Source organism: Ambystoma mexicanum, chromosome 5p, assembly GCF_040938575.1.
Source record: "Ambystoma mexicanum isolate Mex_15411 chromosome 5p, UKY_AmexF1_1, whole genome shotgun sequence".
Taxonomy (NCBI): Eukaryota; Metazoa; Chordata; class Amphibia; order Caudata; family Ambystomatidae; genus Ambystoma; species Ambystoma mexicanum.
In genome coordinates, this window is record NC_090930.1 from 942537263 (window position 1) to 942552922 (window position 15660).

At 46.5% G+C, this 15660-nt stretch overlaps 1 protein-coding gene across 1 annotated transcript in view; it reads right to left on the reverse strand.

Annotated features, from left to right (window-relative positions):
* Positions 1–749: 749 nt before the first annotated feature.
* RALBP1 (ralA binding protein 1) overlaps positions 750–15660 on the reverse strand; it is a 593582-nt gene continuing 578671 nt past the window's right edge. Inside the window, exon 10 of the mRNA XM_069613390.1 lies at positions 750–2123. Coding sequence (XP_069469491.1) covers positions 1860–2123 — 264 coding nt within the window. The 3' untranslated portion in view covers positions 750–1859. The remainder of the gene's footprint in view (positions 2124–15660) is intronic.

Consider the following 15660-nt stretch of genomic DNA (forward strand, 5'->3'; position numbering starts at 1 on the left):
AGGAAAAATCAAGATGACTGGACTCCTGTGAACAAGCACAGGCGCCTTCACTGAGCAGCCAGAAAGATGGTCCAATACTTTTGTTACATCCTTCTTCCCTAAAACTAATTCCATCCAATCACATTGTGGGCTCCAGGTTACAAACTAAGTATGCTTTCTCCTGTGGCGTAGGCCTCATTTCCACATGTACCAAGATAAATCTGCTGTGAGTGGTTAGCCATGTCCCACAAAGAGCACTGGGAGCTTCCCAAGTGCAAGGATCTTTCATTGACGATACAAGATGGATATGGGTCAGGACTTCGAAAACGACGCATGAGAAAGACGTTGGATAACAGGAAGGAGAAAAGAAGAACCCTAAAGTGAAAAGCAAAGACAACAAAAATAATTATGTAATGGAGATAAAGGCCTGAGAAAGTGCTATCATACACAGAGCTAATTCTGAGATTCTGGAGCTGGCCCTATTCCTCACAAGTTGGTTGCAAAAACTGAAAGGAGAGCTGTGCCCCCAGCCAGCAAATAGGACGTTGTTTGCAGATTCAGTCTCCTGGACTAAATAAACTATAAAAGCAGTGCCAGCCTTAGCCAGTAGCTGGCACTATACCTGCGACAATGAGGTTGGGACACAGAAAACCATGCTTCCATCCTCACTTTCTTTAAATTAGCTTTAGGGGTTGTGCTAGTCATTGCCACCAGATGCAACTATGTCCAGGATAAGGAGGAAGGGGACAAACGTAGATAGTCTTCTGGCCTCACCGTTTTAAAAATCAGTTTAATTGCAGCATCACAAGATGGCATTTTTGCCAGCCGCTGGGAAAAGGAGAAAGCCCAATAACAAAAGTAGAGTATCCTATATTACACATCATCAGGGATGAGAATAAAGAACACAAAGTTCTTAGCAGTCACTATATAAGGCAGAATTTTAAATAAGCAATGCCGGCATACAACAGGTTATTTGCATATGCCCCACTGATTGACCAATACAAAAATGATTGACTATGTTAAAGGAACACTATGCTTGTGAACAGTCACCATTTTTGCTCATTCAAACAAATAAAAGGTAAATACAAGTTTTGCACTATAATACTTTTTTGTATCAAAGAACCCCTTGGCAGTAGAAAAGGTTTTAGAAACCATTAAGTGACTTTTTTTTAAAGGTACAAATCCCTGGAGGAAAAGTGAACAGGGTTAGGTGCGTAGCAGACCCATTATTAAATGGGGACGACGTAAACTGTTAAGTAACTAATTTTATCAAGCATTATTATTATGACACCAGTCCAACATGAAAGGAGCGTAACCAATTGGTTGACAATAACTTACGTTCCAGAGTTCAGTCGAATTGAAAGCCAAAAAAACGCATCTCCATCAGGAAGGTGGTAAAGGCACAAGAAAAAAATGACTTGTCGACAGAAACAAGTGTGGTGGGAGCAAGGACACCCAAAAGGCAAGTTATTTGATTTTGTCATGGGAGCAGGAAAAAGAGATGCTACTATTTAAAGTGTGGACAAATGGCTTTAGGGTTAAAAAATAAATCACACCATTTTAAGGGTTAATGGAGTTTTTTTCCTTAAGAAAATTGTCATAATTATTCAAACTTTCAAATGACTTAATATACTTTCAAATAATCCATTATGAAAATTGATAATTCCCATTTCACAAAGTCCGGTCCCTCAAACCCCCGCCCCGCGAACACAAATCCAGGGCAACCTGAGCCAGACAAGTAGATGTCATACAATCATGACAAGCAGATAAAACTTTTTTTTTTTTTTACAGAATGTACAAGAAGTTTTGTTTGTGCACGTTTCATTCCGCGGGCATTACAGTATGTTGCACAGTTAGCTGAGACAGCAGGAAGAGTCCCTTCATATTGGCGTTTCCTTCCGGTCTTTATTTGGCGAAGGTCTCACTTGTTCCTTGACTATCTTTGGCTGATCTTTAGCAGCTTTTGTTTCGGGAACAGGGTCTCTTTGCTGCAGGGACAGAAGCCCTCGCTTTCCCGGCTCTTCCTCTTCCTGCAGCTGCTCCGATTTTGCTCGCTGCCGCTGTAACAGTCGAAGCTGCACTCGCAGCTCAATGATCGCCTCTCGCTCTTCATGAACTGCTTGGTTCAAGTGGTTGTTCTTTATCTTGAAACAGAGACAAAAAAAGCAGCATCACGTATGAATGAAATTAAACCCAGCATCCTCCCCGTGGCTGGTGAATTTAACTCAGCCCCTTCGCGTTAACTGCCAAACTGTAACAGCCCCATTTGCAGAAAAATAAAAATGAGCAATTTGATGGGAAAGCTAACATTTTTCTCTAGTGTTTTGATAACTGTTAACATGTTTTTTCAGTAATTGCCATCACGGCAAAGTAATAAAAAATGCTTTTGGTTTCAGTCAATTCATTTCAGAAAGATAGTACCAGGTGGTCCTATAAAATAATGCGACAACTGGGGAATCAAATTATATAAATATAGAAAATAGTATATTAATAGCTACTAAAGCAAATACAAGGGGTGTTATGGTTACCAACCGTACAGTAATGAGGTGACTGTTGGTATGACAGGGAGCAGTCATAATATGTCTGGGGCAAACCCAGCAAAAGGCATGGGTTTCCTCAACTGCAAAACGTGCCACAAAGTTAACATAACTCAAAGTCATTCGATCTTACTAAACAGAAAACATTTTGGCATAAATAAATATAATGCTACATTTATTTATTTTTATTTTATTGTGCATTTGTAGGGCGCTTATACAGCAATAAATTGTATTTCAAAGCACCCACAGCGCAAACGGGGTGGGAACAAGGGAGCAAAAGGCAAATAGAAATAAAACTGATGAACAAGAAAGAGGTGGTTCGACTAGGCCTTGTGAGTATTCGGAACGTGCAAGTACAGAGAGGGAGAAGGGACAGGGAAGGGGGTAAGTGCTAGGAGATTCCACAGAGGACCAAGTGCCAGGGAGTCAGTTGCAAGCAACAGGTAAGTGCCTGGCAGAGATCACTTGGTAAAGAGTGGTCACCTGCCAATAGATATGTGCAGGCCTGAGGCAACACAAGCCAGTGGGTGCCCAGAGGCAAGTGCTGGGAGAGGGTGGATGCTTAAGGCGATTGGGCAGAAGGCCACGACCCTGAAGGACACAAGGGCCCAGGCCACCAATCTCAGCGACTTTGGGGTTTAGCACGGGAGGCAGAGGGGGAAGGAGGAGGTGAAGAGGAAAGCCTTGAGGAGCTTCTGGAATTTTACGAGATCCGACTCAAGACAAAGAAAGCGGGAGGGTGTTCCAGAGGAGGGAGCCAGCCGAGGAAAGAGATCGGCCACCAGCTCGCTTCTTAGAGAAGCGCTTGACACGCAGAGAGTTGGAGCCGAAGGAGCGTAAAGATCTGGAGGGAGAGTATTTGGTGAGAGCAAATTATAGATAGTGTGGTCCCAGCCCCCAGACAGCCTTATGTATGCTGCAGAGGGATTTGAATTTGATCCCTGCAGCAACCGGGAGCCAGTGGAGAGATTTTAGGGCTGGAGAGATACGGTCCCTGGGCTTGAGGCCAAGGATAAGTCTTGCATCCCAATTCTGGATAAGCTGCAGAGGGCAGAGAGAGGAGGAAGCTAGATCAAGGAAGAGACGGTTGAAATAGTCCAGCCTAGAGAGTACACGAGCTCTAGAGACACTGAGCTTCTGGGGAAAAGTGAGGAAAGGAAGGATACCTCTGAGGAGGTGGATTTGAAAATGGGCCTTCTTGGCAAGGTCCAGGATGTGAGGAAGGAGAGAGAGGAGTCGAAGATGACTCCAAGGTTTCTGGCCTTAAATAAAGGAGAAGGTGGAGAGCCCATAGCAGGTGGCTAGAGTGAAAGGAGGAAAGAGGGAGCAGGAGTCCCAACAGGAAGGATCTGCGTCTTGCTGGCATTAAGGTACAGATCATTAGAGGCACACCAGGACTGGATAGCAGATCGGCAGTAAGGAATGGTAGAGAAAGTAAGGAGAGAATCTGAGGGAAGTTTGAAGAAGAGCTGGCTGGCATCATCAGAGCACTGGAAGTGAGGGGACAAAGTGGAAATTAAGTGAGCAAGTGGAGCGACAGACATTAAAGAGCCAGGGTGAGAGGTTAAAGCCCTGGGGGATGCCACAGGTGGAGATAGAGGTTGGAGAGGAGAAAGTCCAGGATAACCCAAGAGGGACGGTCAGTGAAGATAGAGGTCAGCCAGCCCAGTGCTTTCTCCGAGATACCAAGGGTATCATGGAGCCATTTTACGAGGATGGAGTGGTTCACCTATCAAATGCAGAGGAGAGATCAAGTAGAAAGTGAACAGTGGGAGAGTCAGAGTCAAGAGATGCAAGCAGTTCTTTGCGGGTGTTCAGATGAGCAGTTATCATGCCTCTGGATGCTCAGAATCCAGATTGATGGTCATGTATGCAAAAAACGAGCTCAGTTTGCTGGGTCAGTTGGGAGAAGACCAGCTTCTCCAGGAGTTTCCCCAGGAAGAGAGTGATAAAGATGGGGCGGTAGTTAGCTGGACACGAGGGGTCGGTGGAGGGCTTTTTCAGGAGGGGGGCGCACCAGAGAGTACTTGATGGAAGAGGGAAAATACCCAGTAGCAGGAAAGTGATTGCAGAAATCAGCAAGTGTAGGGGCACGGAAGCCTTTGTTGCCCTTAATAGATCTTGAACAGGGGGGACACCTGTCTGGAGGAGACCTTTATAGAGCGGACAACCTTAGTGACCTTGTCCGATGTGAAAGGAGAGAAGGAGGAGAGATAGGCTGAAGGACGATGGGGGGCCAGGGGCTGTAGGGGGATGGGAGGAGGGGAGGGAGAAGGGGAAGAAGAAAGGGTGCTCAGGATGTCCTGAGTTTTTGCAGTGATGTTGGTGGCGAATGTAGTGCGGAGGGCATGAGAAGGAAGAGGGGAGGAGACTGTAGAAGGATTGGCTAGTTCCTTGCAGATTTTAAAGAGTACAGCCGTACTGTTGGATGCTCCAAAGATGCAGGCCTGGATGTGGGCCCTCTTCTTGGAACGAATGGAGCGACAATATTGCCTTTGGAGTAGGCGACAGACAAGTTTGTCAGAAGATTAGCTTGAGGTCTGCCACTTCCGTTCCGCAGCTCTAAGCTTCAGGGCTGCTAGATCAGAGTCGTACCAAGTATTACGCTTGTTGGCATGTTTCAGGCGGATCCTCATGACTGGGGCAAGAATGTTGAGAGTGTCAGTGATGGCGCGGTGTAGGTTGCTGAGGGCAGAGTCAGAAGTAGAGTCTGCAGTGGGAGGGGGCGGGGATGAAGGTGGATGCGAAGGCAGCAACTGACACTCGTTTCATCGGGCGGATATAGAAAAAGTTTATAAGAATGTGTCAGGAGAACAGAGGAGAAATCCGCCCATTCTGAGAGGAACAGGGTGGTAGAGCCAGGTGGCCTATAGATAGTGGCAACGGTCAGGGAGGAGGTAAGGGAGATGATCAGCTTGCAGACAAGGCTCTCGAAGGAGGATTATGGCAGGGTGGGTATAAGGGAAGAAGGGACCCCCACTCAGGGAATATCAGGGGAACCCCACCGCCAGCATGGTTAGGGTTAGAGATCTTGTAGCTATCAGGAAGAAGGGAGTCAAAAGCAGTGACTCAGCTGGCACTGAGCTACGTCTCGGTAAGAGCGAGGATATCGAGGTCAGGGTCTTTGAGGAGGAGGCAGTTGTCAGCAGAGTGTTTGATAGCAGAGCAACCATTAAGCATGGCTAGATGAAGCAGGTCTCTGCCTTTCAAGGCTTTCCGATGAGGGGTGCAGGGATGAGATACACCAGTCGGAGGAAGAGGGACAGAGAGAGAGAGGAAGGAGTAGCAGGCACGCAAAGGAAGTTGATGAGGGATGGTAAGCGCCGGTCAAAGAGGAAGAGGTTGGGTGAGGACCCTGAGCCATGATAGTGACATTACGACTATAGACATTAATGATCCGCCTGGACTTCCCCACACCATAGCCACCCTTCTCTTGGCCAATATTAACAACAAACACAGAAGGTTCCCGACCTGTTTTGGCAATGCTCCTGTGTGACCCAGCCGTGCCACCACCGGTGACAGAGCCACCCACAATCCCCTTAAGCAGTTCGAACATCTTTGTCCAGGAAGAATGTATCTGAGGGCATGATCAAGCCAGATGTAAACAATTTTCTGCTGTGACACCACATCTCTGACATGAGTCTGGCGTCTCCGGGTAGAACCTGTGAATGTCCACCGGGATCAGGTGAAATTGATGCAGAAACTTAAAATTAGTTAACTTAAAATTTCTGCTAATCGCCATTTTTCGAGTTTGCCTACAACAATATCTCCATACTTCATCTGTTAGTGGGCCCCGAGCGTCACATCCCATTTGGTCCGAGAGTCCCCAGCCCACACAACAGCTTTGTCAATAATGCTAGCATATACTCTGGAAACCAACTTGGTCCTAGCCAACGAGCCAATCAGCTCATGCATTAATAGGGCAACAGGAGGTTCCTGCAGAAAGTTCGTAAACCTGTCCTTTAACCGAACTCGTAACCTGAAGCAAATAAAAACATCCAATGCCGTCCGCTCTCCCCGAGCCTTAAATTCATCCAGCGTTAGGAACTGCCCATTTGGAAAGAGATCCTGCCAGCTAACTAACCCAAACCTGTCCATACTTTAGGCAAAAACCTTCTCCCCCGTAATGGGTATCCCTGTGATGTGCTTAATGGGAACGAGTGGGGAGTAAATTAACTCATCCCCCAACCTACCCACGAAACACTTCCATGTATTGCAAGTCAATTCAACCATTTTACACGGCTTGGTGACCATCTGCAGGGAGGTGAGAGCCACCGCTCTTAGTAGTGATGGCGTAACCATTGCCCTCTCGATCTGTACACGTGCCCGGTCTGGTTTCAGATCAAACCAGTGAGGTAGGAAGGATGCCCAATAGGCCTCCAAAGTACAGACAAGTACTGTTGGCTGTGGCTGCGGACTGCTGCGGGACTGCTGCCGGAATTGTCCCTCAACGCGTTGCTTCCACTCTGCCGCCGGAGCGTGCAGCTTCCAGGAACAGAGACCGCTTCTGCGCCTGCAGGAAGTCTAACAGGGTAACACCCTGCCTGCCTGACCCTGTTGCGCCGAACAAAGGAGGTGACTGTTCCCCCCCCCCCTCCTGAACCAAACTTGTCCCCCCCGACCAAACTTGTCCCACTGTTTTGAAGTGTCCCCCATTTCAGTGCAACTTAATTTGGCCTGTGCCTAATTTTCTCTTATATCCTTTTCACCTTTCAAAGTTTCCTTCCTGTCGGAGGCTCCGCCCCCTGTGGTGTGTGCCGCCCCTCCAGCCCCTTCTTAACCCAACCTCACTGCGCACCCGCGCCGCGCACCAGCAAAGTACAGACAAGTACTGTTGGCTGTTTGCGGGTCGCAGGGTTTTGGGGGTAAGGGGCTCTCTTGAGGTACACATTTGCCGAGGTTATTCCTTGGTTGGAACCGCCACAATTGTCAGCAGAAGTGGGTACCTATGCTGGTTTCTCAGAGGGGCGTTTGTGTACTCCCCCTCCTCATCTCCGGCTTTCCCCCTTTCCAGGTGACTGCGGGCGTAAGGCCTTTGTTCCTGTGTGTTTGGTGGGATTGAGAACATTTGAAGAGTTTTGCGGTTTCTCCACCCCGTTTTCTCACAGTATGTGCTTAAATGATGGCTGCAAACTTTAATTGGTGAACAGATACCATTGTCATTTTGTGTATTGGTTTAGCTCACACTACAGATGACGGTGTGACCCTTTGTCTATGATCCCTTGTCGATTGCTATGTATGTAAATGACAAGTTTCTGAATTAATGACCTGTTCTTTATCCCACTCTGTATTGGTGGTTGGAGATTCTGCCTAGGCACAGTTGTGAAAATAGTGTGGTGTGAAGGAAGGGGAGGTTCTTTGTCTCTTCGTGAAGGTATTGTAACACATTTTTGGGTACCTTCCATTTTGTGTTGTTGGTCTTGCCCCTGTTTAAATACAAAGGGGGTTGATCCACCTGTTGGTTTGCAGTGGGTATTGTAGGTGAGAATGAGCCAGATTCTGAGAAGTGGCTGTAAGACAAGTCCTCCATCGAAGTCAAGCGAGTCTCAATCTGCCAAGAATCTTTTACTTAGTACCCTCCCCATCTATCTTCAACCAAAAAATCTCTTATCAATGTCCAGTGCACTGGTGGAGAGGGCTGCCGGGCTGGTTCCGGACGGGGTCCCTAAGTTGGTTGCCACGGTACCTTCTTTTGCTACGGCTCCTCCTTTATCTGGCCCCCTTACTGTCTCGGCACTGTCGACCTTCTCTGTTCAGGAAGCCAACGATAATGTGGACAAGAAGGGGGCCGCGGCCGTTCATGATCTGGAGTTATTCTGTTCCGCCGTGCATGACAGTGAAGTTCGCCCCTGCATCTCTGACACCTCAATGTTGGCTCCAACAATTGTGAGTGAACTAAGTAAAAGAGTGCGGCTTTCTTTGGGCCCCTCTTCTCCAGCTTCTTGCTCTTTCCCATTTCGTGAACAAGTTCACTTCCATCTTCCATCGGAAAGTAGTGGTAAGAAATTGGTCGACCTTGGACGTGCTGCCTTGGCCATGTCAAGTATGGGCTTGGAAGGGGGCTCTGTCCCACATTACGACCACTTCCATGTTGATGAAGGGGAAGTCGGCAAACCATTTGCCTCCCCCTGGTGTGGATCCCTTTATCCTTGCCAATGAAGATAAAGAGCCTTTTGTTCCTCAGGGGAAAGTAAGAGCGGCTTCCACTCCGGAAGACTTTTCTTCCTCCCCCCTTTTCAATGAGCCCTCTAACTTCCCAGTAATCTCGCGTATTCTCAACCTGCTGGACAAGGGTCACGAGCTAACCCATTGCTCAATAAGAGAGATGCAGGCTTCTCTTGCGCTTATGAAAGACAAGATGTCTAGATTGGAAGGTTTCATTTTAGCAGAAGAACAATCTAAACCTTTCTATCTGGCCCAATTTGAAAAAATGTTGGTGAGTGTTGCCTCAATCTCGCAACAATCCCAATGTAGTAAACCGACTTCCTCACAAGGTTCCCAAACTGACTCTGGGCTCTGTTCCGTTCTCCTTCCCCAGAGATCTTACTCGCAAGTAGTGCAAGGTGACTTGGGGGTCAAATTGGAGCACGGAGATTCGGAGGCAATCGATCTGTTAGAAGTTCTTAAACTCCAGCATGACCGTCTCCTGCAGGTGGAGCACCTCTTATATAAGTTGGCTGCGCCCCACCTTCACTTGGATCCGTCCGATTGTCCCAGTGTGGACCCGGAGGCTGTCGAGAGGATAGTTGGCACTCCGGACAGCCCCTCTCCCTTGATGGATCTAATTGACGTTCAGCCCCTCCTTCCTCCATTGGCCTCTGCCTTGCATCTGGATGTTGAGGAGGGCTCGGTAGTACAAGAAGGTAGGCACTTTGTTTCTCGGAAGGCAAGGAAGTCCTTTCTAAGAGCCCAAAAACGTTTAAACCAGACAAAAGCCATGCAGAAGAAAGTTGCTTTTAAAACACCTCCTGTCAAGGGTGGGCAGGTGTTCGTTGATCCTAGCCCAGTATTGGCGTCCAGTAACGTACTTAACCAGGACAAGTTGGAATTAGACCTATGTGAACTTGATGAGGAAAGCAAGAAACATCTACAGATTGCCGCCCTTAAAAGCGGCAATGTCCAGATTGCCCCTGGTGCTTCTCTTAGGATGCCAACGGGCAAGACGCAGGCTCAGCTCCATTGTTTTTTCCCCAAGATCGAGTCTAAAAAAGTGCTTGTCCGGCTGCCAGTTGGCCCGCATGTGGCACCCACTGCAAGTCCTGACATCATCTCACCGCCCCTGGATTCGACCTCGAGCTGTTTGATAGTCAACTTGGTTAAGCTGGCTACTCTTTTAGCCGTATCTGAAGAGCAGACGGCATTTGACACTCAATTAGAGGTTGCGCAGGCCCCTTTGAGTCCGGTGCGACTTGGTCCAGATGAAGATGTGATAGGTCATCACTCCTCTCCTGTCAGGCCCTTGAGTGCTGCTTTGTCCCTTTCGCATATTCCTAAGGACATGAAGTTAATCCTCGGATGGTCAAGTAATCCGGACATCAACGGTCCAGTGCGTGTAAACAGGTCATTTCTGATGAACGCTTTTTTTCAGATCCCGGCTCTAAGAAACTTGTCATCTAAGGACCTTGATTGGGTCAAGCTAGCGGCCCATAATAACCATAGAGTACTCTGTAGAGTACAATCGCAGATCATAGCTAAAATGCTTTTGGACTTTGCAGATGATTTTCAATCTATTGGCCTTGTGCCTACCCTGTTTTTGGATATGGAGAGTGCTTGGGCTTTTCTTGATTGGGTTCCCCCCTCCCACTGAATGTCTTGTAGGCCTGGGTCTGGGCCCTCTTCATTCCCACGCTTCGCAATTGTCTGCACAGCTTGCCTCTCTTACGCAAGCATTGAGTGGCTTCTCTTGGTTGGAGCCCTTGATCAAAGTGGCTGTTGCCATGAAAGGGCCCTCTCCTGTCTCATAATTGACCAGCTTGACAGTTGCCTCATGGAATTGCTGTGATTTAGGCAACCTTGGGGTAAGGCGTAGACGGGTTGAGCCTGAGAAGATACCCGATATTCTATTTTTACAGGAAACAATGGCGCTTAATGAGATCATGCTTGATGGGTTCACGTGTTTTTCTGTTCCGGCCCGTCGTGTGCGTGCAGGCCGTCCTTCTGGTGGTATTGCCGTCCTTATTAACCTCGGACTGAAGGCTGTCTCCTCTCTAGTGGACAAATCTGATTCATGTATATTGGTGGAACTGTCCTTCAAGCACTGTACCGTGCCATCTCTCCTTTTGTTGTCTATATATTGGAATCCACAGGCAGCCTCATTGAACTCGATTCTAGAGGAATTGGATCGGATATTGGGCCATGCCTCAGTGTCTTGTCCCAATCATGAGCTCATGATTGGAGGCGACCTGAATTCATACCTAGAACTCCACAATGTAGTACAGCCTGCGCGTTGTTCCTCTCTATATGCACAACAAGCATTTCACAGAGGATCTAAATGGACAAGCTTCTTCGAAGCATGGGGTATTTACCAAATCCAACTTGCGCCACACTCCATGAAAATCTCTTGGAGACGTGGCACAGCGTCTTCTCTTATTGATTACCTGTTTGCATCCAGAGTATGTTCCAGTTTGCTTGACCCAATTCTGATTTTAGACTTGGGAGTAAGCGACCATTACATGCTGTTTTCGCGCTTACACTTGGGGATTGACGCATACAAACCCTCTGTTCCAGCCAGTTTGGCTGAATGCGATAGGCATACTATTTCTGTCAATTGGCATCCTGCGGTCTGTAGAAAATTAGTGTTCCTGGTGAATAGGGATCTCCTCGTATGCCACGACGACTTTCTCTCACCGGGTAATGTGGAAAAAATTAATGAAATAAACCTTATAATGATCCACAGGCATCTATCCGACTTAGGGAAGGTCTCCCAGGCCAAGATGACCCCTTTTGATGTCCATCTTAATTCGGATCTGGTTTTAATCCTAAAAAAGCAGAAAAATTGGGACCTACGTATCTTAAGACGTAAGTCTACTAGCCTGCTTAAGTACCATAAGGAAAAAAACTATATTATCGCCTGCTTTAAGAAGCACCTTAAGAATCTTCGCCAGACAGCGTTTAACGTAGCCAATCAATACATGCTCCAGCTGTTATGTAAAAAAAAAAAACGCTGGAGTTATGGGCTATCCTACGAAACCCGGCTGGCAAGGAAGATTGCCGACTGGTGGCAACCATTTCGGGCCCGGAACGGGAATGCTTTTTTTCTCAGAAATATGCAGTGCCGGAGGTACATCTTAACTCAGAATCAATTAACATGCAGCTATCTTTTACACGTGTCTGCCCATGGGACCTTAAGGACATCATATGGCCATCTCCCAATTGAAATTCTCGAAAGCGGCTGGTCCGGATGGGCTGCCCCCCCTGCCTGTTTAAGGATGATCCCTATTTTTGGGCCAGGTACTTGCTTCCTCGTTATCAGCTGATTTATCAAACTGGCAGAGTGCCACAATCATGGCTAACGGCCATTATAATTCCCATCCACAAAAAGGGTGCTTTGAGCAACCCAAGCAATTTTAGACCAATTGCTCTAATTGACACTGCTGCAAAAATCTTTGCTCGGCTAATTTTGTGTGAGTTGGAAGCTTATTTAAGATCCTCGAACATTCTTTCAAAAGCCCAAGTTGGTTTACGGCAGGCAATGGGTACCCAGTTAAATTCTGCAATTCTTGCTCACCTTCTCCGGACCGTCCACTCTAAGCCCAATGGCACCATATATATGGCAGCATTAGACTTGTCTGCTGCCTTCGACAATGTATTGCGTAATCGCCTTTGGCAAAAGATGTTGTCCTACGGTATCCCTCCTCCATTGGTTGCTATTATAGCCGCGTTACACCAATATATGTCCTATAAGGTCCGTATTAACCCTGAAGGGCTTCTAACCAACAACATTCCCTCGTGCATAGGAGTGAAACAAGGCTGTAATTTGGCAGCGGTATTATTTAATCTCTACTTAGCTGACATTGAGGAAATTTGGCAGGGCTCAAATTCCTTTCCGGTAGCTCTGGGTAACCTACGGCTCCACTGGCTCGCTTTTGCGGATGATGTCATCCTATTTGATAGAGTTCCTTTTGGTCTCCAAAATAAATTGAAGATCTTTCATGACTATTGTGTGCTTAATAATATGCACATCAATCCAGCCAAATCCCATATAATGATTTTCACACCTAAAATTTTTTTACCGAGATTCACTTTTGTTATCAATGCACAACCTATCCCGAGAAAAGCAGAGATCATATATTTGGGATACCATTTATCAAATCGGTTGTCTGTCAGCGCATGGCGCACAGTGTTGCACACCAAGTTTAACCCTCTTTTGGCACAGATGAGAATTATCTTTCAAAGATATTGCAGATTCTCACTTGTGCCTCTTCTGCAATACTATACTATGAAAGCGGAGCCTATTCTACTCTATGCAGTGGATGTGTGTCTTTTGAAGTTGGGACCGTTATTAAATCTTTTACATGGTTCACTATGGAAGAAAATATTGGGGCTTCCAGGTTACTTACCTAACGCCATCATTTTACATGAACTAGGTTTATACCCCCTAGCAGACAAACATCTATGGCGGATGGTGAATGCTTATGCTAAAATGTTATCACCTCCTCCAAACTCTCTTTATGAGGACTTCCAGGGAATGCTTGCACAAGACTGTCCCTTCTCGATTTCCGAATTCAAAGATCGAGTATTTGACATTTTAACATCATTGAATATGACACAACAGGACCTGATTGATTTTCCATGTAAGGTTAAATCTCGGTTCTTTAAAAATTCTTGGGCCCACAACTCTGATATGGTTGGTGGTTATTCATCCTTTAGGACCTATGCCACTTTTAGGCATGCAGTTTCACCTCGGCTGCCGTATCGTCTATGCTTTCCTGATAAAACTTCAAGAAGGACCTATATGCGTTTCCGTATGGATCTCATCCATACGGACTCTAGGATAAGAAATTGGCTTGGTTTTAGGGATTTGGTGAAGTGGGAGGGATGCAGATTTTGCTTGGAAGCGACTGAATGTGATACTTTAGAACACCTGTTTATGTATTGTAACTTTTTCTTCAATCAAAGGCAATGCTGTTTGGGTGTATATCTGACCTCCTCTTCTGCTTTTGAATGTCATCTACTCTGGCTTCGATGCTTGCAGGGCAACACCATCCCTATCATGCTAGCTACGGTTAGACTGGTTGCGATGATTGAGGAGCACCTTCTGCCATGTAACATCGCCATTTTGTGTGGGCAGTCTGTAGAGTTCCTCTGGCCATTTAAGTAGAATTTGCGTAGTATTGTTTATGCTATCGACATTTGCTATTTTAGATGCTTTTGTGATTCTGCTACTTTTTTGGTCCTTTGTTCTCTTACACTATAAAGAGGCTGCTGTGCGTGATTATAGCAGTGGGATATCTGTTTATCTTGTTATGGGTTTAAAGAATGTTTCCATGTGGTTGTAATGTGTTTTTAAATCTTTTATTATGTGTTAAATGTCCTAAATAACTTCTCTTGTGTTTTGTATGTTGTATGTGTTCTGAAGTTTTCGCTCCATTAGGAGCATTATTAACATGAATATTTTGATTTTGTATTAGTATAAGATTCTAATATTTGTAAAGGTGTAAATTAATGTTTGCTACCAAAAGAAATAAAAAATTTAAATAAAAAAAAAATAGGCCTCCAAGTCAGGCACGGCAAGCCCTCCCTTTTCAAGAGCTATCAATTTCTCCCACCACACTCTCGACCGCTTCCCCTGCCAGATAAATGTAGATAAGACAGATTGCAGGGATTTAAAGCAAGTTGCCAAGACCTGTATCGGGACGCTGAGGAAGGCATACAAAAATCTCAGTAGAAGGACTACAATTAACGAAGCGCAACCGAATATAGACCGGGGGAAATTCCTCCATCTCCCTAACCAGGATTCTGTGTGTTCCAGCTTCAAATCATAATTTTCCTGGAAGAGTAGCTCATATGACCTAGCCACTGTCATCCCTAGGTGCCGGGTCTGGTTGGGTTGCCACTGAAAACCAAAATCATCTCGGAACCTCCCTGTCCTGGCAGTTAGGGGGAACCTCCGTGTCCTGGCAGTTAGGGGAAACAGTACTGACTTGGTGGGGTTAATATTGAGCCCAGATAATCTACCAAAAACTAGAACTTCCCTCATGACAGGCACCAGATTCACCACCGGATCCCTGATGAATAGTATTAAGTCATCTGAGTAGAGCGAGATTATCAATTTAGGTGTAAATAGCTTAACTCCTCTCTCGATGTGCTTTGTCTGGACCAATTCCACTAGGGGCTCCACTGCAAGTGTGAACAATAGGGGGGACAAAGGGCACCCATGTCTCATCCCCTCTACCCATTTCCACGGGGGTGGAAGGCATACCATTTACCCTGATGTGCGCAACAGGGAACCATTCCCAGGAATTCTTGCCCCATCCCCATACGCCTCAGCACCGTAAAAAGATAGGTGATTTGATTGAATCCAATGCCTTCTCGGCATCAAGAAGGGCAACTACCACAGAGGTTTGTTGCTCAAGAACTGAAAGGAGAGCAAAGAGTCTACAGAGCCCATAGGACATAGATCGTCCGGGAATAAACCCAGTCCCATCAGCCAGGACGCACCTCGGCATCAGCCAGGCAAGCCTATTGGCCAGCACTCTGGCAAGGATCTTATTGTCCAATTTTATTAGGGAAATCGGGTGGTAGGATGCGCAATATTCTGCATTCTTCCCCTGTTTCAAGAGGAGGGTGACAGCCACTTTGCGCATTGACCCCGGACTTTCACCGTTCTCCAGCGTCTGTTGGTACAAATGCAGCATGTGAGGAACCAAGACGCTCACATGGGCCTTACAGAAGTCTAATGAGAGCCTGTCAGGGCCGGCAGCCTTCGTAGCAGACAGCGATTTGATTGCCTCCTGCTCTGCTAAGGGCTTTTCCAACCATTCCCTTTCCCCTCGCGCCAACCAGTAAAGACCAACCTGGTCCAAATAGTTGTCAAGCACACCCTTCTCACAGATACACCTGGATGAATACAGTGTAGTGTATAAGTCAACAAATTCCACCATTATCCCATCATCTGTTTGCTTGAGTGTCCCAGTGGGACCCA